This window comes from Psammomys obesus, unplaced genomic scaffold (assembly GCF_907164565.1).
Source record: "Psammomys obesus unplaced genomic scaffold, mPsaObe1.curated_primary_1811, whole genome shotgun sequence".
NCBI lineage: Eukaryota > Metazoa > Chordata > Mammalia > Rodentia > Muridae > Psammomys > Psammomys obesus.
In genome coordinates this window covers 21,705,285-21,727,857 of record NW_026585895.1, presented here as the reverse complement: position 1 = coordinate 21,727,857, position 22,573 = coordinate 21,705,285, and the positions used below count along the sequence as shown (strand labels likewise).

General features: G+C 37.8%; 1 protein-coding gene across 5 annotated transcripts in view; it reads left to right on the top strand.

Annotated features, from left to right (window-relative positions):
- Positions 1-22,573, top strand: part of Slc4a10 (solute carrier family 4 member 10) — a 295,608-nt gene that overhangs the window by 168,069 nt on the left and 104,966 nt on the right. For all 5 annotated transcript variants that reach the window (XM_055599957.1, XM_055599954.1, XM_055599956.1 and 2 more), the window contains exon 5: positions 14,155-14,315. In XM_055599957.1, coding sequence (XP_055455932.1) covers positions 14,155-14,315 — 161 coding nt within the window. The remainder of the gene's footprint in view (positions 1-14,154; positions 14,316-22,573) is intronic.

The following is a 22,573-nucleotide window of genomic DNA, read 5'->3' as shown; positions in this document are numbered from 1 at the left end:
AGTTGGCCATAAGTCTCAGCGTCTGCTTTGATAGTCTGCAGGGCAGAGCCTTTCAGAGGCCCTCTGTGGCAGGTTTCTAGGTTGTTTCCTGTTTTCTTCTTCTTCTGATGTCCATCCTCTTTGCCTTTCAGGATGGGGATTGAGCATTTTAGTCAAGATCCTCTCTCTTAAGCCGACTTTTTTTTAATTTTTTACTTTTATTTTAATATATTTTGAGATTTTCATTCATTTTCATTCCCCCCTTTTCATTCCAACTCCTCCCATGTCCTCGCCTCTCTCATCATACCCTCTACAAACACATACACACACACACACACACAAACAAACAAACAAACAAACAAACACACACGTGCACCCTACTAAGGCCCTTTAGTCTTCCTTATATATGTCTATGAATTAGAACTATTTTGAGATTTCATCTCATCCTTGTCAAAAATGGTAGAGATCAAATAAACATCTGGCAAAAAATGCTGATGAGAATGGATGAGAAGTAAAAGGGACCCCCCCCCCCGTTCATTGTTGGCATAAGCTGGTTTAGTCTCTCTCTCTCACACACACACTGCATTATATTCCTATATACATAAATACAAATAAATGTCAGCTGGGCCGTCTGTATGTTACTTATAGTGCAATTAATGAAAAAGAGGCCATGATCTTGAAAGAGAACAAGAAGGGCATTTGGAAAGCTCTGGAGGAAGGAAAATATGCTATTTTGAAAGAGAATTGTATCCCAATAGGCTCATGTAAATGAATGTTTGATTTTTCAGTTAGTGGAAATGTGTGAGAAGGATTAAGAGGTTTGGCCTTGTTGGAGGAAATGTGTCACTGTGGGTGGGCTTTGAGCCTTCAAAAGTGTACACCAGGCCCTATGTATCACTCTCTCTTGTGGATATAAGGGCTTAAAGTTCTCAGCTACAGCTCTAGCATCATGCAGTCTGCTTCCTGCCCCAATGATCATGACTGGACTTACCCTCTAAAGCTCTGTGCAAGCCTCCAATTAGACGTTTTCTCTTGCAAGAATTGTCTTGGTCATGTTATCTCTTCATAGCAATAGAACGGCAGTTAAGAAAAAAGAAAAAAGGGAAGGGGAAAATGATGGAATTACATCATAACCTCAAAAAAGAAAAGCAATGATTTTTAAAAAACTGAAAGTAGGTTTTCCATATAGCTGAGCTGTATCCTTCCTGAGCTGACTTTTGATAGTTGAGTTGGGAGTTAACCAAGCGTAAAGTAGAGGAGTTGGTATGTCGGCAGACAGAGAGAATGTGCTGGAGCATACAGTACAGAGGTTATTGTTTTGTTCATCCATGTTATTGATGAATGAATGATAATGAATATAATGAGCAATCCTGTCCCATTTAATGCTTATTGGATATTTTTTGAGTAGTCTATGTGGATCATTTTATTTAAAAACATTGAAGTAATTTATTTTTTGAGACAGTGGTCTCTGTGTAGGCCTGGCTGTCTTGGAATCTGCTTTGTTGACCAGACTGGCCTCAAACTCAGATACACCTATATCTGCTTCCCAAATGCTGAAATTAAAAGGGTGTGTCACCATGCCTGGCTACATTAAAGTAATTTAAAAGAAAAAATATTTTCTAGGCAATTCCTGCTAACATAACAAATAAGCTAGCAAAACCCAAAAACTTCTAATATTTGAAGATTTCAAAATGTATGAAATAGTAGACAAAATCATTTTTCTATCTTATTGATACCTCTTTCTTCAAAGGGGTATCTCTATTAAGAATTCCTTATGAATCTTCCAATCAAAATTTAATATATATGATTTCCCCCTTTTCAATTTATATTATATAACATTTACCTTGATTTTCTTTCATATACTTATGATTTTTCTATATTAGCTAGATAAATTTTATACTACTTTTTAAATTAAGGGATTCAGATAAACGGATGAAATTAATTTAGCCAGGCTGGATAGATGTTCATGTTTGTCTTTTTTACTCAATAAGATTGTTATTATGATTACTTACACATATATTCTAGCATTACAGTGTAGTTACTTATGTAGACTAAATCTATCCCCCTAAAGAAGATAAACAAGAAAGAGGACCCAGGGTACGATGATCAATCCTCACTTAGAAAGACAAATGGTATGGATATTGGATGTAGGAGCAAACAAGTAACAGGACAGGAGCCTACCACAGAGGGCCTCTAAAAGACTATACCTAGCAGTATATCAAAGCAGATATTAAGACTCATAACCAAACCTTCAGCAGAGTGCAGGGAATAAAAAAAAAAGGGGGGGGGAGAGTTAATATGACCTGGAGAGGACAGGAGTTCCACAAGGACCAAATATATCTGGGCACAGGGGTCTTTTATGAGACTGTTTCTCCAAACAAGGACCATGTATGGATGCAACCTAGAGCCTCTGCTCAGATGTAGCCCTTGGTAGCTCAGTATCCAAGTGGGTACCCTAATAAGGGGAACAGGGACTGTTTCTGACATGAACTCGATGGCAGTCTCTTTGACCTCCCTCCTGCCCCTCCTAGGGAGAAACAGCCCTGCTAGGCCACAGAGGAGGACTGAAGACACCTGATAAACCAGTATCAGATGGAAGGGGAGGAGGTTTTCCCCTATCAGTGGACTTGGAAAAGGGCAGGGATGGGATGAGATGAGGGTGGGACGGTGAGATTGGGAGGGAATGAGGGAGTGGGATACAGCAGGGATACAAAGTTTTAGGCCACAGAGGAGGACTTTGCAGCCAGCCCTGAAGATACCTGATAAAACAGGGTCAGATGAAAGGGGAGGAGGTCCTCCCCTATCAGGGGACTTGGAAAGGGGCAGGGAGGAGACCAGGGAGGGAGTGTGGGGTTGGGGAGGGAATGAGGGAGCGGGATACAGCGGGGACACAGAGTTAACAAAATGTAACTAAAAAGAAAAATAAAAAAAAAATGTAACTGAAAAAAAAAAAACAAAGTGTAACTAATATTAAAAAATAAAAATAAAAATAAAAGATTCCTTGGTAGGACTTTTTGTGGTGTCCTTGATCCCTCCAGCTCCCTCTATCCTTCCACCCTCTCTTTTATAGCACTCCCCGAGCTCAGCCCAAGCTTGGCCTTGGGTCTCTGCATCTCTCTCCAGCATCTGCTAGAGGAAGCCTCTCAGAAGATAGTTATGCTAGACTTCTGTCTGCAAGCATAGCAGAGTATCATTAATAGTGACAGTGGTCTGCCCTCTGTCTCAAGCTGGGCCAGCCACTGGTTCGCCATTCTCTTAATTTCTGTGCCATCTTTGCCCCATGCTTCTTGTAGACAAGACACATTTTGGGTTGAAGGTTTTATGTATAGGTTGGTGCCCCCCTACCTCCTTTGGGGGTTCCACCTGGCTACATGAGATGCCGACTTTATTCTGCTTAACACCAATTGCTTGGAGTCTCAGCTAGAGTCACCTCCATAGATTACTGGGGCCTCCCCTGTCCCAGAGATGCCCCCCCAGATATTTGCTCTTTCTTCCTATTCTTCTCCTCATTCCCACCTCCTCTCTCTGCCCACCTGATACCTACTCCCATTATCCTCCCCACCCCATCTCCCACCCAGATCACTCCTGCCATCTGATCCAGGTGTCTATTGTATTTCCTGTTCTGAGTGAGATTCAAGCATCTTCCCTTGTGTTCAACTTGGATTATAGTATGGTTATCCTATATTATATGGCTAATTTTCATTTATAAGTGAGCACATACCAAGTGTGTCTTTCTGGGTCTGGGTTACCTCATTCATGGTGATTTTTTTCTAGTTCTATCCATTTGCATTTAAATTGCATGATGTCTTTGTTTTTAATACCTGAGTAGTTTTCCGTTGTGTAAACGGGTTATTTGATTTGTTGGTGTTTAATGTCTTGAGTTCTTTATATATTTTGGATATTAGCCCTCTGTCAAATGTGGGATTAGTAAAGATCTTTACCCAATTTGTAGGCTGGAGTTTTGTTCTGATAACAGTGAAGCCCTTTGCTTCACAAAAGCTTTTCAGTTTCATGAGGTCCCATTTGTTAATTATTGATCTTAGAGTCTGAGCTGATAGTGTTCCGTTTAGAAAGTTGTCTCCTATAGAATCCATTCAAGGATCTTCCCCACTTTCTCTTCCAATAGATTTAGTGTCTCTGGTTTTATGTTGAGTTCTTTGGTCCGCTTGGACTTGAGTTTGTTCAGGGTGATAGATATGGATCTATTTGCATTTTCTACATGTAGACATCCAGTTAGGCCACCACCATTTGTTGAAGATGCTATCTTTTTTCCATTGTATGGTTTTGGCTTCTTTGTCAAAAATCAACTATTCATACGTGTGTGGTTTTATCTCTGGGTCTTTGATTTGATTCCATTGATCTACCATTCTGTTTCTATGGCAATACCAGGCAGTTTTTATTACTGTTGCTCTGTAGTACAGCTTGAAATCAGGGATGGAGATACCACCCTAAGTTCTTTTGTTGTACAAGATTGTTTTAGCTATTCTGGTTTGTTGTTGTTGTTTTGTTTTGATTTTTCATATGAAGTTGGGAATTGTTCTTTCAAGGTCTGTAAAGAATTGTGTTGGAGTATAATTCTCTTCAGGGATCCCAGGGCTCAGTTTTATGGCTTTGTTGGTCTCCTTTTTGATCTCCTGTCCCCTCCAAGACTTTCTATCTCCCCCTTCTTTCATAAGATTCTCTGCATTCTGCCCAAAGGTTGGCTATAAATCTCAGCATCTGCATTGATATCCTGCTGGGTAGAGCCTTTCAGAGGCCCTCTCTGTAGATCCATACTTATCACCCTGCACAAAACTAAAGTCCAAGTGAGTCAAAGACCTCAACATAAAACCAGACACACTAAACCTGTTAGAAGAAAAAGTGGGAAAAAGCCTTGACCTTTTTTGGCACAAGAGACAACTTCCTCAACAGAACACCAACAGCACAGGCTCTAAGATCAACAATCAATAAATGGGACCTCTTGAAACTGAAAAGCTTCTGTAAAGCAAAGGACACTGTTGTTAGAATAAAACGACAGCCTATAGACTGGGAAAAGTTCTTCACCAACCCATTATTTGACAGAGGGCTAATATCCAGAATATATAAAGAACTCAAGAAGTTAAACACCAACAAACCAAGTAATCCAATGGAAGGTTTCTTTCTTCATTAAGATGAATTGTTTTACAGATGATATTTACTAATCCTGCATTAACTCTCTTAAAAGTGGAAGCTTTATCTGAAGACACTTGATTCTTCCAAAGCCACAATTTCGGAGCTATAGAGCTCCTTTCTATTTGATAACATAAAAGAATAAGCTTTCTAAAAATGTTAGGCTGAGTTAGTGGTAAATAATACATACAGAGTTAATTTCTCTAGAAAATATCTCTTGTTAAAAGGCAAAAGATTTTGCTTTGTGTATTTTAATACAAGTGGGGCACATTTTCATCAACTTAATCCTCAAAGAATCCATAAAACACCTATTTAACGTTGTTTAGTAGAGAGAGATTTAAGTGTGCTAATCATGGATCAGAACAGATCCAGACATACTGAGGAAATGAAAACAATCTGCTCAGGGTGTAAATCCTCCACCACATATAGAAAATGTCATACATTTGGCCTACAAATTTTATATTTTGTATCTTTTAATAGCCGTCAAATTGACTTCATGATCCGAGACTCATGTTTGCCTATGTTTACTATTCAAACATGTCAATAGAATTTATTTGAAAACCGAAGCAAATTGCAGCCTATTAGGTCATTAACTGTAACGAGACATTTGTAACTTAATGTATACTTAATGGCTAAAAGTCCTGAATCAGGAGCTGAAATGGCCTAAGACCTCTTTATCTTGTATATTTGAATGATGAAATTGGACAAAAACACTGAAAACAGAAATATACTTACGATATATCTATTATTTTTTAGTATAGTCTCCTTAAAACATTCACTTAAGTGTTTCTTAATGCTTTTGGCATCATTCTGGAGTTGGCATAAAGTGCTGGATCTTGAAATATGTGGTATTTTTAGTAACTTGATATTTGTAACTTGTAGACTTCTTTTATGGAAAGTACCTTCTGTCTTCTCTCATAATGTTCATAAAACCTATGGTTACATCAAACCATCCATGCATGTAACTTATATTTGGTCATTTTTAGCTACTAAGCTGCTTAGAACTTCCAAGACTACATTCTTTTCTAACAGAAGAAAGCCTTCAATTTGAAGTATTTATTATAAATGAAAGAATATAGCATGTGGATTTGTATTTAAAATGCCATTTCATACACATAGGTATATCCATGGATCATAATCAAGAATCAAGAAATAGACCAACATGTGCAGCTTACTGGTTTTTGACAGTGTGCAGAAGATACAAAATGATGGAAGGAACTATTAACGCTCAAAAGCATAAAGATTAATTAATTTGGGAAATATACAGAAATCACAACAGAGTTTTATGAAGAATGTTTATGTCAAAGAATATTATACATACATGTGTGTCATATAGATATTCACTGCAAGAAATGTTTAGTGATTAAAATATGGACATTAAGGTGTCTCAGAACACACCAGATCCTGTTACATGCATGGATGGTTTGATGCAATCATGGTCCTTGTGAGTGTTGTGGGAGAAGGTAGAAGACACACACGTGTATACACACGTGACAACTGGCTTATAAAATATTCACCACTATTAACATTTATGGAAAGGGAAATTAAAACTTCTGTGACATGTCACTATATAACTACTAAAACACTTAACATAAAACGTTAGCGAAGTAGTAAAGATAAAGAGCGACTAGACGTCGTCTACTTTGAACTTCTGAGTATAAAATGCTAGAGAGACATTCTGGGAAAATTCTGTGGCCATTTCTTATACACTTAAGCACATAGTTACTATTTGACACAGCAGTTGCACTCTTAGGCATTTGTTATACTTATGTTTACACATTAATTTCTACATAAATGGTCAGCAGGTTTCTTTGTAAAAGAAACCCTTATGAAGAATAAATTTCCTTAAACAAACCCTGTTCTATTTATTCTGTCCACAAAAAAGGATATAACTCAGCAGAAAAATAGAATAAATTATTGAAATATGCAGCAACTTTGATGAATCTCAAGTGAAATATGGCCAATTCTAAAAACATCCCAGTTGCTTTGCTCTGCATCCACAAAATGATAAAACAGCAGTTTGCTGACTGCCAGGTGGCAGGGACTGAGCAAAGGTTGAGTATAATATAAAAATGTGACATGAGGGCTTTATCATGTGGCTCAGGAGCAGGTCTCAATTTTTTCTGTGAAAGGAATGACATGGATCCACATAAGAGATAAAAACACGCAAATTATACATCTTACCAGCATCCTTAAACACATTAAACACACACACACACACACACACCACTTAAAAAAGAAGCCATGAATTTGAAAGAAAGCTTGGAAGGATTTGGAGGGAGAAAATGGAAAGGGGACATGTTAAGACTATATTATGATCTCAAAAGATTAAAAAACTTATTAATAAAAATTAAAATATTTACTTTAAAAGTGATGGAATAATACGGAAGCCCAGTAATCTATCTTCACTGTCATCTGAAAGTAAAATTTAACTTCAAATATTCTTTTTTCCTTATTTATTTATTTATTCATTTATTTATTTATTTATTTATTTATTTATTTATTTATTTATTTATTTATTCATATGTTATAATTTATTCACTTCGTATCCCAGCGGTAGCCCTCTCCCATCTCCCTTCCCAATCCTGCATTTCCCTCCCTCTTCACCTCCCATGCCCCTCTCCAAGTCCAATGATAGGAACATCTTCCTCCCTTTCCATTTGACCCCAGCCTATCAGATCTCATAAGGACTGGCTCCATTATCTTCTTCTGTGGCCTAGTAAGGCTGCCCCTGCCCCACTCAAGGGGACATGATCAAAGAGCCAGCCACTGAGTTTGTGTCAGAGACAGCCCCTGTTCCCCTTACTAGGGAACCTACTTGGAGACTGAGCTGCCATGGGCTACATCTGTACAGAGGTTCTAGGTTATCTCTATGCAGGGTCCTTGGTTGGAATATCAGTCTCAAAAAAGAACCTTATGCCCAGATTTTTGGTTCTGTTGCTTTCCTTGTGGAGTTGCTGTCCCCTCCAGATCTTTCTCTCTCCCCTTTCTTTCATAAGATTCCCTGCACTCTGCCCAAAGTTTGGTTATGAGTCTCAGCATCTGCTTTGATCCTCAGCAATTAAAAGCAAGGAGATCATGAAATTTACAAGCAAATGGTGGTACTAGAAAAGATCATCCTGAGTGAGGTAGCCCAGAAGCAGAAAGACACACATGGTATATACTCACTTGTAGGTGGATATTAGACATATAATATAGGATAAACATACTAAAATATGTACACCTAAAGAAGCTAAACCACAAGGAGAACCTTGGTAAGATGCTCAATCCTCATTCAGAAAAGCAAATGGGATAGACATCAGAAGAGGGAGAATACAGAGAACAGGACAGAAGCCTACCAGAGAGGGCTTCTAAAAGTCTTTATACAATTATTCTTTTAAGAGGAGTTTGATCATTTTATATAGAAGTGACAAACTGTAAGTATTTTATAAATGAATTGTGTTATAATTTATAAACATTATAAAAGTCGGTTAATAGTTCTAATCAAGTAATTAAAACACTGTTTGTATGATAGAAAGGATTGCAACTCCAGAAACCATAAATGAGAATATTTTACATGCAACAAATATCTGATTTCCCCAAAACACTGTTAAACCATTATAAACCACATAAGCAGTTGTATTTAAATCTAACATGGTTCTTTAATAAAAATCATGGCAGCCCATGAGATGCTGTAGTTGCTATGGTCTTCCTCTTCTGTATCTTCTCCCTCTTTCCACTCCTCTTCCTTCCCCACCTTCTCTATTTCTTCCTCCTGCCTCTCTTCTCTTCCTCCTCTCTCCCCTTTTTCCTCTCTCCTATTGTGTGAAAACCACATCACATGTGAGCAGCATATAGGGTAAAAACAAATTTAATAAAGGCTGTTTTCTTTTAAAAAAAAGTTTTTGGAAAGGATCATCCTGAGTGAGTTGTCCCAGAAGCAAAAAGACACACATGGTATATACTCACTCATATAAACATACAACATAGAATAAACCCACTAAAATCTGTACATCTAAACAAACTAAGCAAAAGAGAGGACCCTAACTAAAATGTTCAATCCCCATCCTGAAAGGCAAAGAGGATGGACATCAGAAGAAAAAGAAAATAGGAAACAACCTCGGAACCTGCTACAGAGGGCCTCTGAAAGCCAGAAGAAAACAGGAAACAACCTTGAAACCTGCCACAGAGGGCCTCTGAAAGCTTCTGCAGTATAGACTGTCAAAGCAGATGCTGAGCCTGATAGCCAACTGATGGGCAGAGTGAATGGAATTCTATGTAAGAAGTGGGAAATAGTAAGAGCTGGAGAGGACGGGAACTCCACAAGGAGAGCAACAGAACAAGATAATTTGAACACAGGGAACTTCCCAGAAAATCAGACTCCAACCAAGGACTATTCGTGGAGATGACCTGGAACCCCTGCACAGATGTAGCCCATGGCAGTTAAGTGTCCAAGTGGGTTACATAGTAATGGGAAGAGGGACTGCCTCTGACATAATCTGATTGGCCTGCTCTTTGATCACCTCCCCCTGAGGGGGGAGCAGCCTTACCAGGCCACAGTAGAGGACAATGCAGCCACTTTTGATGAGAACTGATAGACTAAGATCAGAAAGGAGAGGAGAACCTCCCCTATCAGTGGACTTGGGGAGTGGCATGCATGCAGAAAGGGGAGGGAGGGTGGGATCAGGAGGGGAGGAGGGAGGGGCTTATGGGGGGATACAAAATGAATAAAGTGTAATTAATAATAATTAAAAAAAGTTTTTATTTTACACAGTTGGTGATGTGCTGTGGCTTTACACACACTTATACACACAATCTGAATTTGTACTATACATCATATATATGTATATGTAGCAATAAATACTAATTAAATGTATGAAAGTCTTCTTTGTTCTCACCTGACCTGGACCAGAAGTGAGATGGTCCTGAGAGAGAGGTCCAGGAGGTAAGAAGATAAGGAGAGAGGACATAGAGAAGGTAAAAACCGAGATTCAGAGGTCTTGCACACAGCCTTGAAAAGTTGTGTGTGAGGATACAAAGACAAAATCCTCCAAGGTTCTGGCCTCAGACCATTACTGGCTCTATCTAGCTTGTTCCTGGTTCTAGAGAAGGAGCTGTGTTTCCTCTCTATACATCAGGTCCTCAGGGAAAGCATTGCTAAATAGGGCTGTCCACACTTACTAATGATTCTTAGAATTTTATACTGTGATCAATAGCTAAGGTCATGTTTATCTCCATTGGTATCTGCTGAGTTATGCTGCAAAATACTCTGCAATCTTAATGGTTAAATACTAAGTTTATGACTCATTATACATGTCCATCATGGATCAGTATAGGCTTTGTTCATATGTTTGTTGTTGTAGACTTTTGTTGCTAAAACAGCCTCCATCTTAGACATGATTGGTTCCATATCATGGGAAAAAAAATCAAGGAAGTCACATCCTGGCAGTTAAACACTGTCCTGGAAGTGATACATATAATTTGCACCCTGAGCTCACTGACCAGGAGATGTTACAATTTCATGAACTTATATAAGTAAAAGGGAGCCAAGTACTAATGTCCCACTCTCCCCAAATGACCGACACTTAACAGTCACCAGTTGGGTATGAGATATTAAAGATCTGCAAAGGGAAGAAAATTTTAAGACTCCCTCATATGAAAAATTACAGAAGGCTCTGTGTAGAGGGCTCAATTTTAAAGTGTTTGCCATGTAACTTAAAGACATCCTGTGTTCAATCCCCCAAGCCCAAGTAAAAAGCCAGACACAGGAGTGTGTGCCTGTCATCCCAGATCTGGAGAGGCAGGAACAGGAGGATCCCTTGGGCTTACTGGCAGCTTAGCCTAATCAGGGAATACCAAATCCTAATGAGAGATTCTGTCTCAAAAAATAAGGAATGCTCATTCCAAAATGTGAAGTCTTTATCACACCTCTCCCAAGGCTCAGAGATCTATATAGAAGGGACAGAAAGATTACTGTATGATCAGAAGTTTTGGACAACTTCAAGGAAACAGTGTCTTCTGGACACATCAGGGCTGATGCACATATGAACTCACAGTCACTGTAACAGCATGTATAAGACTTATACAAGATCAAGCCTGAAAAAAATTTCAATAAGGAAAAAGGGAAATGGGCACAAATTCTCACCATTAGCCAAGAAGCTATTTCCAATCAGTAGCTACTGGGAAGGTGAAGATAACTTTTTCCCCCCCAATGGAGTAAAACTAGATGTGTCAGCCATATTCCATTGGCAATAGTTGGCCAACACAAACAAAAGCAGTTTTTGTTTAATCAAGAGAGGCAGAACATAAAGTTGGGTGTGCAAGAAGCTGGTAAGGGAGGATCTAGAGGTGTTCAGGGAACAGGAGAAAATATAATCAAAATATATTTTATGAAATTCTCAAAATAGTGGCTAAAAGCGTAAAAAAATATTATGGTAGATGATTCCTGAGGAATTTTAGAGATTGAGCTGTGACCTTCACATGCACACAGGCACTTGTATTTCTTCCCCCCACCATGCACACCCACATGTGCCCATTATGCGTATAATTTCAACACTTAGAAAGCAGAGGAAGGATGGCTACCTTGGGCTACATACAGTGGAAAATTTTCTCCAGCTAGAACTTCCACCCCCTCTCTCCCAGCAGCAGTAAACATCGACACAAACAAAAGAACATCATAGAATAAACAATCAACCAAGGAGAACAAGGAGAACCCTAGAACCCTTAATTCTCATTCAGGATGGCAAACAGGATAGACATTAGAAGCTGTGGAAGAGAGGAAATAGAACAGGAGCCTACCACAGATGTGGGGATCTAAGCAGATGCAGAGACTCACAGGCAAACTTTGGGCAGAGGGAAGGGAGTCTTATGGAAGAAAGGAGGGATTAGAAGGTCCTGGAGGGACAGGAGCTCCACAAGGAGTCCAACAAAGCCAAAATATCTGGACCCAGGTGGGCCTGTAGAAACCGATGCATCAACCAAGGACCATTCGTGGAGAAGACCTACTCCCTCCTGCTCAGATGTAGCCCATGGGCAGCTCAGTCTCTATGTTGGTTCCGAAGAAAGGGGACCAGGGGCTGTCTCTGAAATGAACTCTTGTTGCCTGTTCTTTGATCACTTCTCCCTGGCAGTGCGGCCCTGCCAGCCTACAGAGGAATAGGATCCAGGCAGTCCTGATGAGACTTGATAGGTTAGGGTCAAAAGGCAAGGGAGGAGGACTCCCCCTTTCAGTGGACGAGGGGAGAAGAATAGGGTGGAAGAGGGAAGATGGGGCCGGTAGGAGATGAGGGAGAGGGCTACAATCAGGATATAAATGAATAAATTATAAAGAGATAAAAATTTAAAAAATATAAAAAAGAAAAATTATGTTGACCAAGTGTTCTTTGAAGATATTGTGAATGCTTGTGGCACTGAAATGTAATGTTTTTCCCATCCTTTGTTGATTTTCTATAAGCATAGCTTTTCTCCCTATGTGTAAAAATTGGATAGGTGCAGCTCTTTCCTAGTGATTCACTTTTGGTACCCTGAGTAGAATTTTGCTCCTTGAACACTAGGGACAGATTCAAGGCTTTCTGGACACTCCTTTCTGTTCTACACATTCTAGCAAACTCTTGGTTACTATCTGCTAATACGTTTGGTTCTCTGTCTTATTTCTCACCTGTTTTCATTCATTGAAGTTGAGTCATTTTATTACATAAACAGTAATGTAATGTCAGATAGAACTTTTTGTATATTTTCATTTGGAAAGAGGAAGTATGGTCAGAAATGATAAGAAGGGAGGCAGTGAGTTCTGGGCACAGGGGTCTATTCTGAGACTGATTCTCCAAAGAAGGACCATACATGGATATAACCTAGAACCCCTACTCAGACATAGCCCATGGCAGCTCAGTATCTAAGTGGGGTCCCCAGTAATGGGAACAGGGACTGTCTCTGACATGAACTCAGTGGCTGGCCTTTTGACCTCCCCACCACCTGAGGGAGGAGCAGCCTTGCCAGGCCACAGAGGAGGACATTGCAGCCAGTCCTGATGAGATCTGATAAGCTAGGGTCAGATGGAAGGGGAGGAAGACCTCCCCTATCAGTGGACTTAGAGAGGAGCAGGGAGGAGATGAGGGAGGGAGGGATTGGGAGGGAATGACAGAGGGGGCTACAGCTGGGATACAAAGTAATTAATATAAAAAATTAAATTTTAATTAAAAAAAGAATGGAGGCATGCATAAGGGAAATGGAAGAGAAAAGGCAGTTTAGGTTAGAGTTCATCAGAGGTCATGGAATTAAACAGGTCATCTGTTAAAATTAGAGAGCAAGTTTCTGAATCATTGAATAGTTGATGCTGGAGTGGTAAAAAATTGACTTCCCTTATCTTTCCTATTTGTTTTAATTGCAAATGATCCCAAATATTGTTGAATAGTTCTTCATACTAAGAAGACAGTGATTTCCACTTATATTCAGAGTCCTTGTTCCATCCTTGGCAGAAATACCAATAGAACAATGTCTAAGCCCAATTTTCAGTATCCTGGTCCTACCACAGACTGTCATGAGTAGCATTCTCCCAAGCAAACATAGCAAGAATTTTCCTACACAATAAGTGCCAAATTTCATAAGGCTCTTATAAATTTATTGGAGAAATTATCATTCCAAAATACTGAAATTTAAGAGTTCCCACTACAGGAAAAAAAAAAAAGAGTATTCTTTTACTTTCCTTTTCAACTATGAATGCGTTTCCACAAAGAAAATGCTTTTTTAATAAGTCCTACTGTAGTGACCACTGGCAAATTTTTATTAAAAACGTTTCTTCAGAGCTATATGAATTAACAAAAACTGAATTGCTCTTGGTTTATAATAATCTGTCACAATGAAAATGTTCTTGTGATAGAATTAAAGAGAACGTAATGGAGTAAATTGGACTACCTTTTCTGATTTTCCCAAATTGGTAGAAACAACTATCCATTGGAGACCTTTCTTTTTATAGCTTTTATTTTTATGATAAGGATTACTTCTTCAGCATTGTAGTATTTAATATATTCACAAGAATATCTATTTGTACAGGTGGTTGAAGTTTGAAGAAGACGTGGAAGATGGAGGAGAAAGATGGAGTAAGCCCTATGTGGCTACACTTTCATTACATAGCTTGTTTGAGTTGAGAAGCTGTGTTCTGAATGGAACTGTGCTACTGGACATGCATGCCAATACTTTAGAAGAAATTGCAAGTAAGTCTTTTTGTTACCTTAGTCTATTTAATTCTGATTAGTTCAGCTGATTTTCTTATTGCTTTTTCTGAAATGCCATATATGTGTGAATAGTGAAAAATAAGTCCTCATGATCTGTGTAAGGGACATTAAAATAAATTTCTCCTCTCACTTCATTTGAAATAAAAATTAATTGATATGAGATAAACCTCATCTCACGTTTAAATAATGATCTATTGCAAGAAAATTGATAACCAAATCTTCTTGAATATTTATTATTTTTATTAGCATGTTTACACCACAAAGAAACTAATGTTTAGAAAGTTAAAGGTGTTTCTCGAAAGAGTTTGTTTCTCTGAATTACCTTTAGAACTTGATTAGTTAGAATAAGATTTGTACTTGATGTATGTAATGTATCTGGCAAGTTCCCTAGGCTTGTAACACTGACCTCAGAGCATAAAGTTAGGAGTTCAGTTAATTTTCTTTTTTAAAAAACTTTTCTATTATTATTTCTATTATTATAATATATTCACTTTGTATCCCAGCTGTGGCCCCCTCCCTTGTCTCCTCTCAATCCTACCCTCCCTCCCTTTTCTCCCCTTATGCCACCCCCCTAGTATACTGCTAGGGGAGGTCTTCCTCCCCTTCCCTCTGACCCTATTCTATCAGGTCTCATCAGTACTGGCTGTGTTGTCTTTCTCTGTGGCCTGATAAGGCTGCTCTTCCCTCAGGGGGAGGTGCTCAAAGAGCCACTACTGAGTTCATGTCAGAGACATCTGAGCAGGGGTTCTAGGTCCTTTCCATTCATTGTCCTTGGTTGGGGTATTAGTCTCTGCAGGGCCCCCAGGGGCCAGTTTTCTTGGCTCTGTTGGTCTCCTTGTTGAGCTCCGGTCCCCTCTAGGTCTTTCTATCTCACCCTTCTTTCATAAGATTCCCTGCACTCTGCCCAAAGTTTTTCTATGAGTCTCAGCATCTGCTTCAATACCTCAATCAGTAGAGTCTTTCAGAGGCTCTCTGTGATAGGATCCTGTCCTGTTCCCTGTCTTCTGCTTTCGATGTCTATCACTTTTGCTCTTCTGAATGAGGATTGAGCATATTCCCTAGGGTCTTCCTTGTTGTTTAGCTTCTTTAGTATAGATTTTAGTTTGTTTATCCTATATTATATGTCTAATATCTACTTATTAGTGAGTATGTATCATGTGTGTCTTTCTGCTTCTGGGTTACCTCACTCAAGATGACCTTTTCTAGTTCCCACCATTTGCCTGCAAATTTCATGCTTTCCTTGTTTTTAAAAGCTGAGTAGCTGAGTAGGATTCCATTGTATAAATGTACCACAATTTCTGTATCCATTCCACCATTGAGGGGCATCTAGGTTGTTTCCAGTGTCTGACTACTATAAATAGAGGTGCTACAAACATGGTTGAACTAATGTCCTTGTATAGCTGAGCATATTTTGGATATATGCCTAGGAGTGGTATAGCTGGGTTGAATGTGATTTCTAATGTTTTCCTTAGGAAGTTACTGTGTCCAGGAAATCTACAGTAATTTAACTTTTGTTTCATAGACTTAATTGCCTGTTTCTTTATCCCTTCTGCCTTTTTTTGCTCAGCTCAGTAGACAAAGTGAAGATGGGCTGCGTTCAATTTAGTTTTCTGCAATTACATTCTTTAAATCTATTCTTGCAATGAAAGTAGTTCAGTAGACCCCGATACCCCAAATAGCTTTTTATTCTTCTTTCTGCTTTTTTAAACAGTCTGTCTTTTGGTCTGACTCCGAAGTAGCCTAACTTGAATGTTCCGATTTCAGGGTAGAGCATTTTGTAGACTACCATTCAGGATGGCAGAAGTTTAGAGGTAACAGTAAGCAGAAAAATACAGGTTTTATACATAACTGTGTTGACCACTTTTGTCTCATTTCTTTTTCAGTGATGAATAAAAGATTCATAACAACAATGTGACTTTGAAGTAAAAGATATTTACATCAGCCTTCATTAAAATTTTATTATAATGTTTTCCCTATGTCTTATATTTTCTTTTTATATTTATTCATGTTATGATCATTTACCTTTATTACATTTAGTAAATAGATATGCCTTACATAGATAGGTCTTCTAAACTTTGCAGTTTGTTGTTTTCCATCATATCTTACTGTTTAGTAATCTTTAAATGTAGTATGGAAGCTATTTTTTCCATCTTAAAAAGCAATGAATAGAACTAGTATCTTCAAGGTGATATTTGCAGATATGGAAATAATTTCTTTGAATTAACCTACAATCATAAAGTTGCTTTTGTTTATGATCCAAATGATTTTAAAAACTAGTAATTTTTTCTTATCATTAATTATTTCTCTATTTTAGGAAGTTATAAGCTATATCCATATACTGATGGATAGTTTCTATTTTCCAAAAGCTAAATTTGTTTTTCCTTAAAGACTCCACATCCTGTTATTTCAGAAATGTATAAAGTCTGCAGAATTACTTCTTTCTAGACAATTGTTTTGAGGGGAACCAGAGTTAGATATTGTTTTTGAGTGGTGAAATATTTTACATCACTGTTTTGATTTTTTTTTTTTGCATCATTTTCGATATGCTTTTAACAGACTCACATAATTCTTTAAAGAGATTTTGTTAGATTTAGTAGCAGAAAATCCCATTTGTATCTGGCAGGTCTGTCAAGAATTTCTGGTATAATTAAAGTAGGATTTTCTTTTGAATGAAGTTAATTGAAAACATATCTATTTCCCTGTGTTTCAGGGAACTCAATAAATCTAAACTGTATCCATCAAAATATTACTTAACCTTTTCAAATAAAAAAATCTCTAGTTATAATTTCTTACCATGATTTATTCTGATGTAGAGATTAATTATGTTGAAAATGTTTCCTACTTATATTCATATACATTGTAGACAATATGGTCTGTGCTAATCTCTTTAAAACTCAGCATTATAAAGATTAAATATGGAAATATTCTCTTTGAAGTGTGAATACTTTACCCTGATTCTGTCAATGAAAGTTAGAAAGAAATTAAAACCAAGCTAAAGTTAGTATCATGGACAAATTATCAATCATGGCTCATAACTCATTTAAAAAAAAACTCTTTTGTTACTTAAACTTTTTCACGGGAGGATAAATTATTAATTAGCTGGCTGCTCGGAATGCAAACTAAAGACTGGTATGAGAATGCATTATTTAAAATCAGATATATGTCCACTCCAGGTCTTTCTGTTTCCTCTTCCAATAAGATTCTCTGCACTCCACCCAAAATTTGTCTATGAGCCTCACCATCTGCTTCCATACCCTGGTGGGTAGAGTCTTTCAGAGGTCCTCTGTGGAAGGCTCCTGTCTTGTTCATTGTCTTCTCTTACTTCCGATGCCTATCCTGTTTGCCTTTCTGAGTGAAGTTTCAGCTACTTCCCTAGGGCCCTCCTTGTTGTTTAGCTTCTTTAGGACTATATATTTTATTATGTTTATCTTCTATTATCTGTCTAATATTCACTTATAAGTCAGTATATACCCTGTGTGTCTTTCTGCTTCTGGGTTAACTCAGGATGATCTTTTCTAGTTCCATCCATTTGCCTGCAGATTTCATGATTTCCTTGTTAGAAATAGCTGAGTAGTATTCCGTTGTGTAAATGTGCCATAATTTCTGTATCCATTCTTCGGTTAAGGGACATCTATGTTGTTTTCAGATTCTGGCTATTATGAATATAGCCATAAGGAAACCAACAGAGCCAACAAATCGGGACCCATGGGAGCCTGCAGAGACTGTTGCACCAATTAAGGACCATGCATGGAAAGGACCTAGACCCCTTGCTTGGATGTAGCTGATGGGCAGCTCAGTCTTCATGTTGGGTTCCTAGTAACAAGAGCAGGGACTGTCTCAGACATGGACTCTGTTCAACCTGGACTTTGATCATTTCCCTCTAGTGGGGAGACCATTAAGGAAAGAGATGCAGGCAGTCCTGTTGAGACTTGATAGGCTGGGGCTAGATGGTAGGGGAGGAGAGCTCCCCAATTCTGAGAAATAGGGGAGCGTAATAAGGGGGAAGATGGAGGGAGGGTGGGAATGGGAGGAGAAGAGGGAAGGGGCTACAATCGGGATGTAAAGTGAATAAATTATAAAAAAAATAAGTTTAAATAAAAAAGAACAAAACAAATCAGTTTCATGCCACGTGTAAAGGCACATACATTTAATTCCAGCAGAGGCGATCAGGACTCTGTGAATTTGTGTCCTGTCTGGCCTGCAAACTAAGCTGCAGACCAGCCAGGGATACATACTGCAACCCCGTCAGAAACAAAACAGAGCCATTAAACCAGGTTAATATTATGACAATCCTTAGTCTACAAAGTTAACTATTGTAGTTAGTATCCACAATGCTGTTGGTAATGGCAGCCGAGAAGAACTTCCCACTTCCTCCCCACTCCTGCCTCTTTCTCTAGAAAGTTAAGGCAATGAATTTTCAGACCATTTATGTAATAAAGTTGAAGAAGGCAGAGATTTATACACTTTTTGAAAAAAATCATGACTTCTTGGGTCTGTTGGTAATCCCGATGGGTTGATTATACTTAAGCAATTACTTACTTATTATGAAAAAATGATTCTTCAGTTTCCATGTCTAAAACACAAGCACCAGTAGCTTTTGTAGCATGCTTTAAGTTAGAACAATGTGTTCTGTCTTTTTCTTTTTACTTCTTTTTTAAACAAGATCCTGGCATAGGGCTTTGGCAAGCTCACTATATTAGGCACCGTGGCCTGCTGGGTGTTAGGACTTGATTCTGGTCCAAAGCCATTATGGTTCATTGTTCCTTCCTACTTCTCTAGTATGTGCTATTGTGATGAAGAGAACAATGTAGGTGATGACTGAATCATATTCTACCTTTGGTGGTTTATTCTCACCCCACTGTGCGTTTATTCTTCAGCAAGATGATTAACCTTTCTAGCTCACCTATACATTCTGTAATGTGGATATGACTTAGATGTATGGGCTATTTTTTGTGTGGCTAATGAACAGATGAGTATTTTTTGAACCAATTTTAATTTCTCCTATGTATCTGCTTGAAATAAATGTCTTATCTCTCTATAACTATAAGGTAAAAATGAGGGGATTTTTGTAGTGCTCAAGTGATAGTGTTCCACTAGAATTTTAGGAATAATTTTATAACATGTAGGTTTTTATATGATCAATTTCAGTTCTGGTTACCATACTGAACAGTGTGGTCATAATAGTTTTTTGGGGGGTCTGCCTTAAAACTGTATGTTAGTGTGTTAATAACTTCCTTATAACATCAACTATTATATGCAAAATACAGATTTTATTTACATTTTTCTGTCACAGCAACTCTTTAAAGTAATATAATATTCAGTTTCTTTATTTTGTTTTAATTCAGAGATGTTACAATTACTACCCAAAGAACTGAATTTGAATTTACAGTTCGTCTTTTAATGCTATGCACTTTCAGAACTGAACGGGACTTTTAATCACAGCGGAAGACTTCCAGATACTTTGCACACATATTTTGGCAACTCCCAAATACTCATTTTTAACTTCTTTCCATTGTGAAGAGAAAGTGACAGAGCACTTTTAAATATGTTTTAAATATGGCCCATTGCCTAGTCTTGTAAGCCTTTTGATCTGTGATTTGGGACATTTCACATGACTGAAAAGATAAAAGAAAAGCTTTTATAATGTAAAAATTGCATGAAACTCAAATTTCAGTAAACCTTAGAAAGTTTTAATGTAGTTCAAATTCAGAATTCAGTGGTTGTGACAGAAATTGTTTATTATCTGGCTCACGGCAGAAAAAGCTTGGCTAACCAACTCACTTCTTGTTTTGTCCAAACAGCTATAGAAATCTTATCTCCATTGGCAGTGATCAGTTCATGTCAGTCAGATGCAGAAATTTCTATGTCAGGAGGTAAAGAACTTTTTATAAAAGAAAGTGATAGGAGCTAAGATATTTCCTTCCTGCTGCTGGTAGCCACCCTACACCCATAAAGAAAATAAGACTGTAACTAAAGTGCACACCTACAAGAGGAAGCATTCACATCAACAGAAATGAAACTAGAGCCAGGCTCATTTTGATTTCCTCTTCTGCAAGCTGATGAGATGAGTCAGTTTAACTAAGATGATTTGCAGTTTCTGTTATTGACAACCTCAACTTTTTGTCTAGTTGATAGTGTTATAAAATATGAGTGTAAAAGTTTAAAACAGGTGCCTATACCCTACTTAATGGAAATTGCCAAGAAAATTCTTTATTGGGAAATTAATTACTGATGGTCTCAATTTGCTAATCAGTGCTCTTATTTAAGGACTTTAGATTATTATTCTTGCTGCAAATCTGATACATAAATGGCTATTTCCACACTTCAAGTACTAATTCCGTGCTTATTCGTCTTTGCAAGGTCACACAGCTAGAATATGGTAGAGTGATCCAAGTCCATCTCCACTGTCCATTTCCATTTCATACCAAAAGAAAGTCCAGGTTTACAAGGGAAAAGTTTGTTAATGTTGATACATGCAGAAGCAGGCAGTTCATTGGGATCTGCCTTATGTAAGGTACTTCCAAAAACAATTAGAGTTAATAGTTAATGTTCTGAAAGCAGTCTATTATACCGAGTCTCAGTGAAGTGATACTATATTTTTAATACTAAGTGAAATTATTTGTTGTCTATACAATGCATATGTATATGTGTATATACATGTATACATATTTTATTCTTTCCAGAAGAGTAACTTCCTAAGACACTCTTTTTTTGAGAGAGAGATGTGAAGCTTTAATCCACAACTTATGAAGTCTTTCATAGATCTAAAAATGGGTGTTTTGTCCAGTGTATATTATATGCCTTGCTGAAGGTATATTATATGCTGTACATTCTTGTGATGTAGATTGAGAACAAACACTTTGAAAATGGATAAAAGCATTCTTTCTAGGTTGCCTTCCACTGAGGTGATAAAGACCATGACCAAAGCAACCTAGCGAGGAAAGGGATTATTTGGTTTACAGGTTTCAATTAATGTGATACTATATTATTAAGGAACTTCAAATGCCCTTGTCTATTTATTTTACTGGCATTCTCTTTTATTTATTTTTTTAATAAATTACAGTTTATTCACTTTGTATCCCAGCTATAGTCTTCTCCCTCAGCCCCTTCCAATCCTACCCTCCCTCCTCTCATCTCCTATGCCCCTCCCCAAGTCCACTGGTAGGGGAGATCTTCCTCCCCTTCTCTCTGACTCTAGCCTATCAGGACTCATGAAGACTGGCAGAGTTTTCTTCCTCTGTGGCCTGGTAAGGCTGCTCCCCCTAATGGGGGAGGTGGTCAAAGAGCCAGCCACTGAGTTCCTGTCAGAGACAGTCCCTGTTCCCATTTCTAGGGAGCTCACTTGGAGACTGAACTGCCCTGGGTGATGTCTGTGCAGGCCATTCTTGATACTATGTATGACAGATATCAATGAAATCAGTTCAGTGTTCTGAAACCTTTCCTTCTACATTTTATAGTTATGTTTCTTTGTTATCAAACATATTCTAAGGGTATTGTTAGAGAAAGAGATGAGTTTGTAACAAATGAAATGCTTGTTTACTCTTTAAATGCAGGGAACCAGATAGCTAGATAGCCCTCCTTTGACTCCTAGCTTCACTTAGAGGAATCAAGAAAACTGTCCTCTACATTAAAATATTAAGTGTAAAGCCAACTGTGTGGCTAGTGCACATCTGTAATTTGATTCTTGGGTGGCTGAGAAATTTGCATTATAAGTTTGAAGCTTGTCTGTGTTGCAAAAGGAACTCAGTTTAGTTAGTGTGGTTTGTTTTTTCTGTTATTGAAAGTTGAAAACCCAACTTTGTAAGTAGTTGATACTGTCATATACTTTGAGTGTATTGAAGCCTTCACAAATTTAAGAAAAAAAGACATATACCCTGTTTAGTGGAAAGTGTGTGTGTGAGAGAAAGAGAAAGAAACAGACACAGACACAAAGACTGTAATATAACCACTTTTTCAGTTACAAACATACGAGATTACTTTTGCTATATTCTTCCCCATAAGTATGAATACTGAATAGCATAACTTTTTTAATACAATTTGATATATTTGGAAAAATAAGTGTCTTTAAAATTTGAGTGATTTATAATGAAAATTCACATTTCCATGTAGTCATCCTATAAAAACATCAAACATTGAAACATCATACAATGAAATTGTCAAATAATTCTCTGTTTTAATATGAATAATAGTCAAGATGTCAATTTTAAACAGAAAAGCTGTGCTCCTTATCTTCTTCC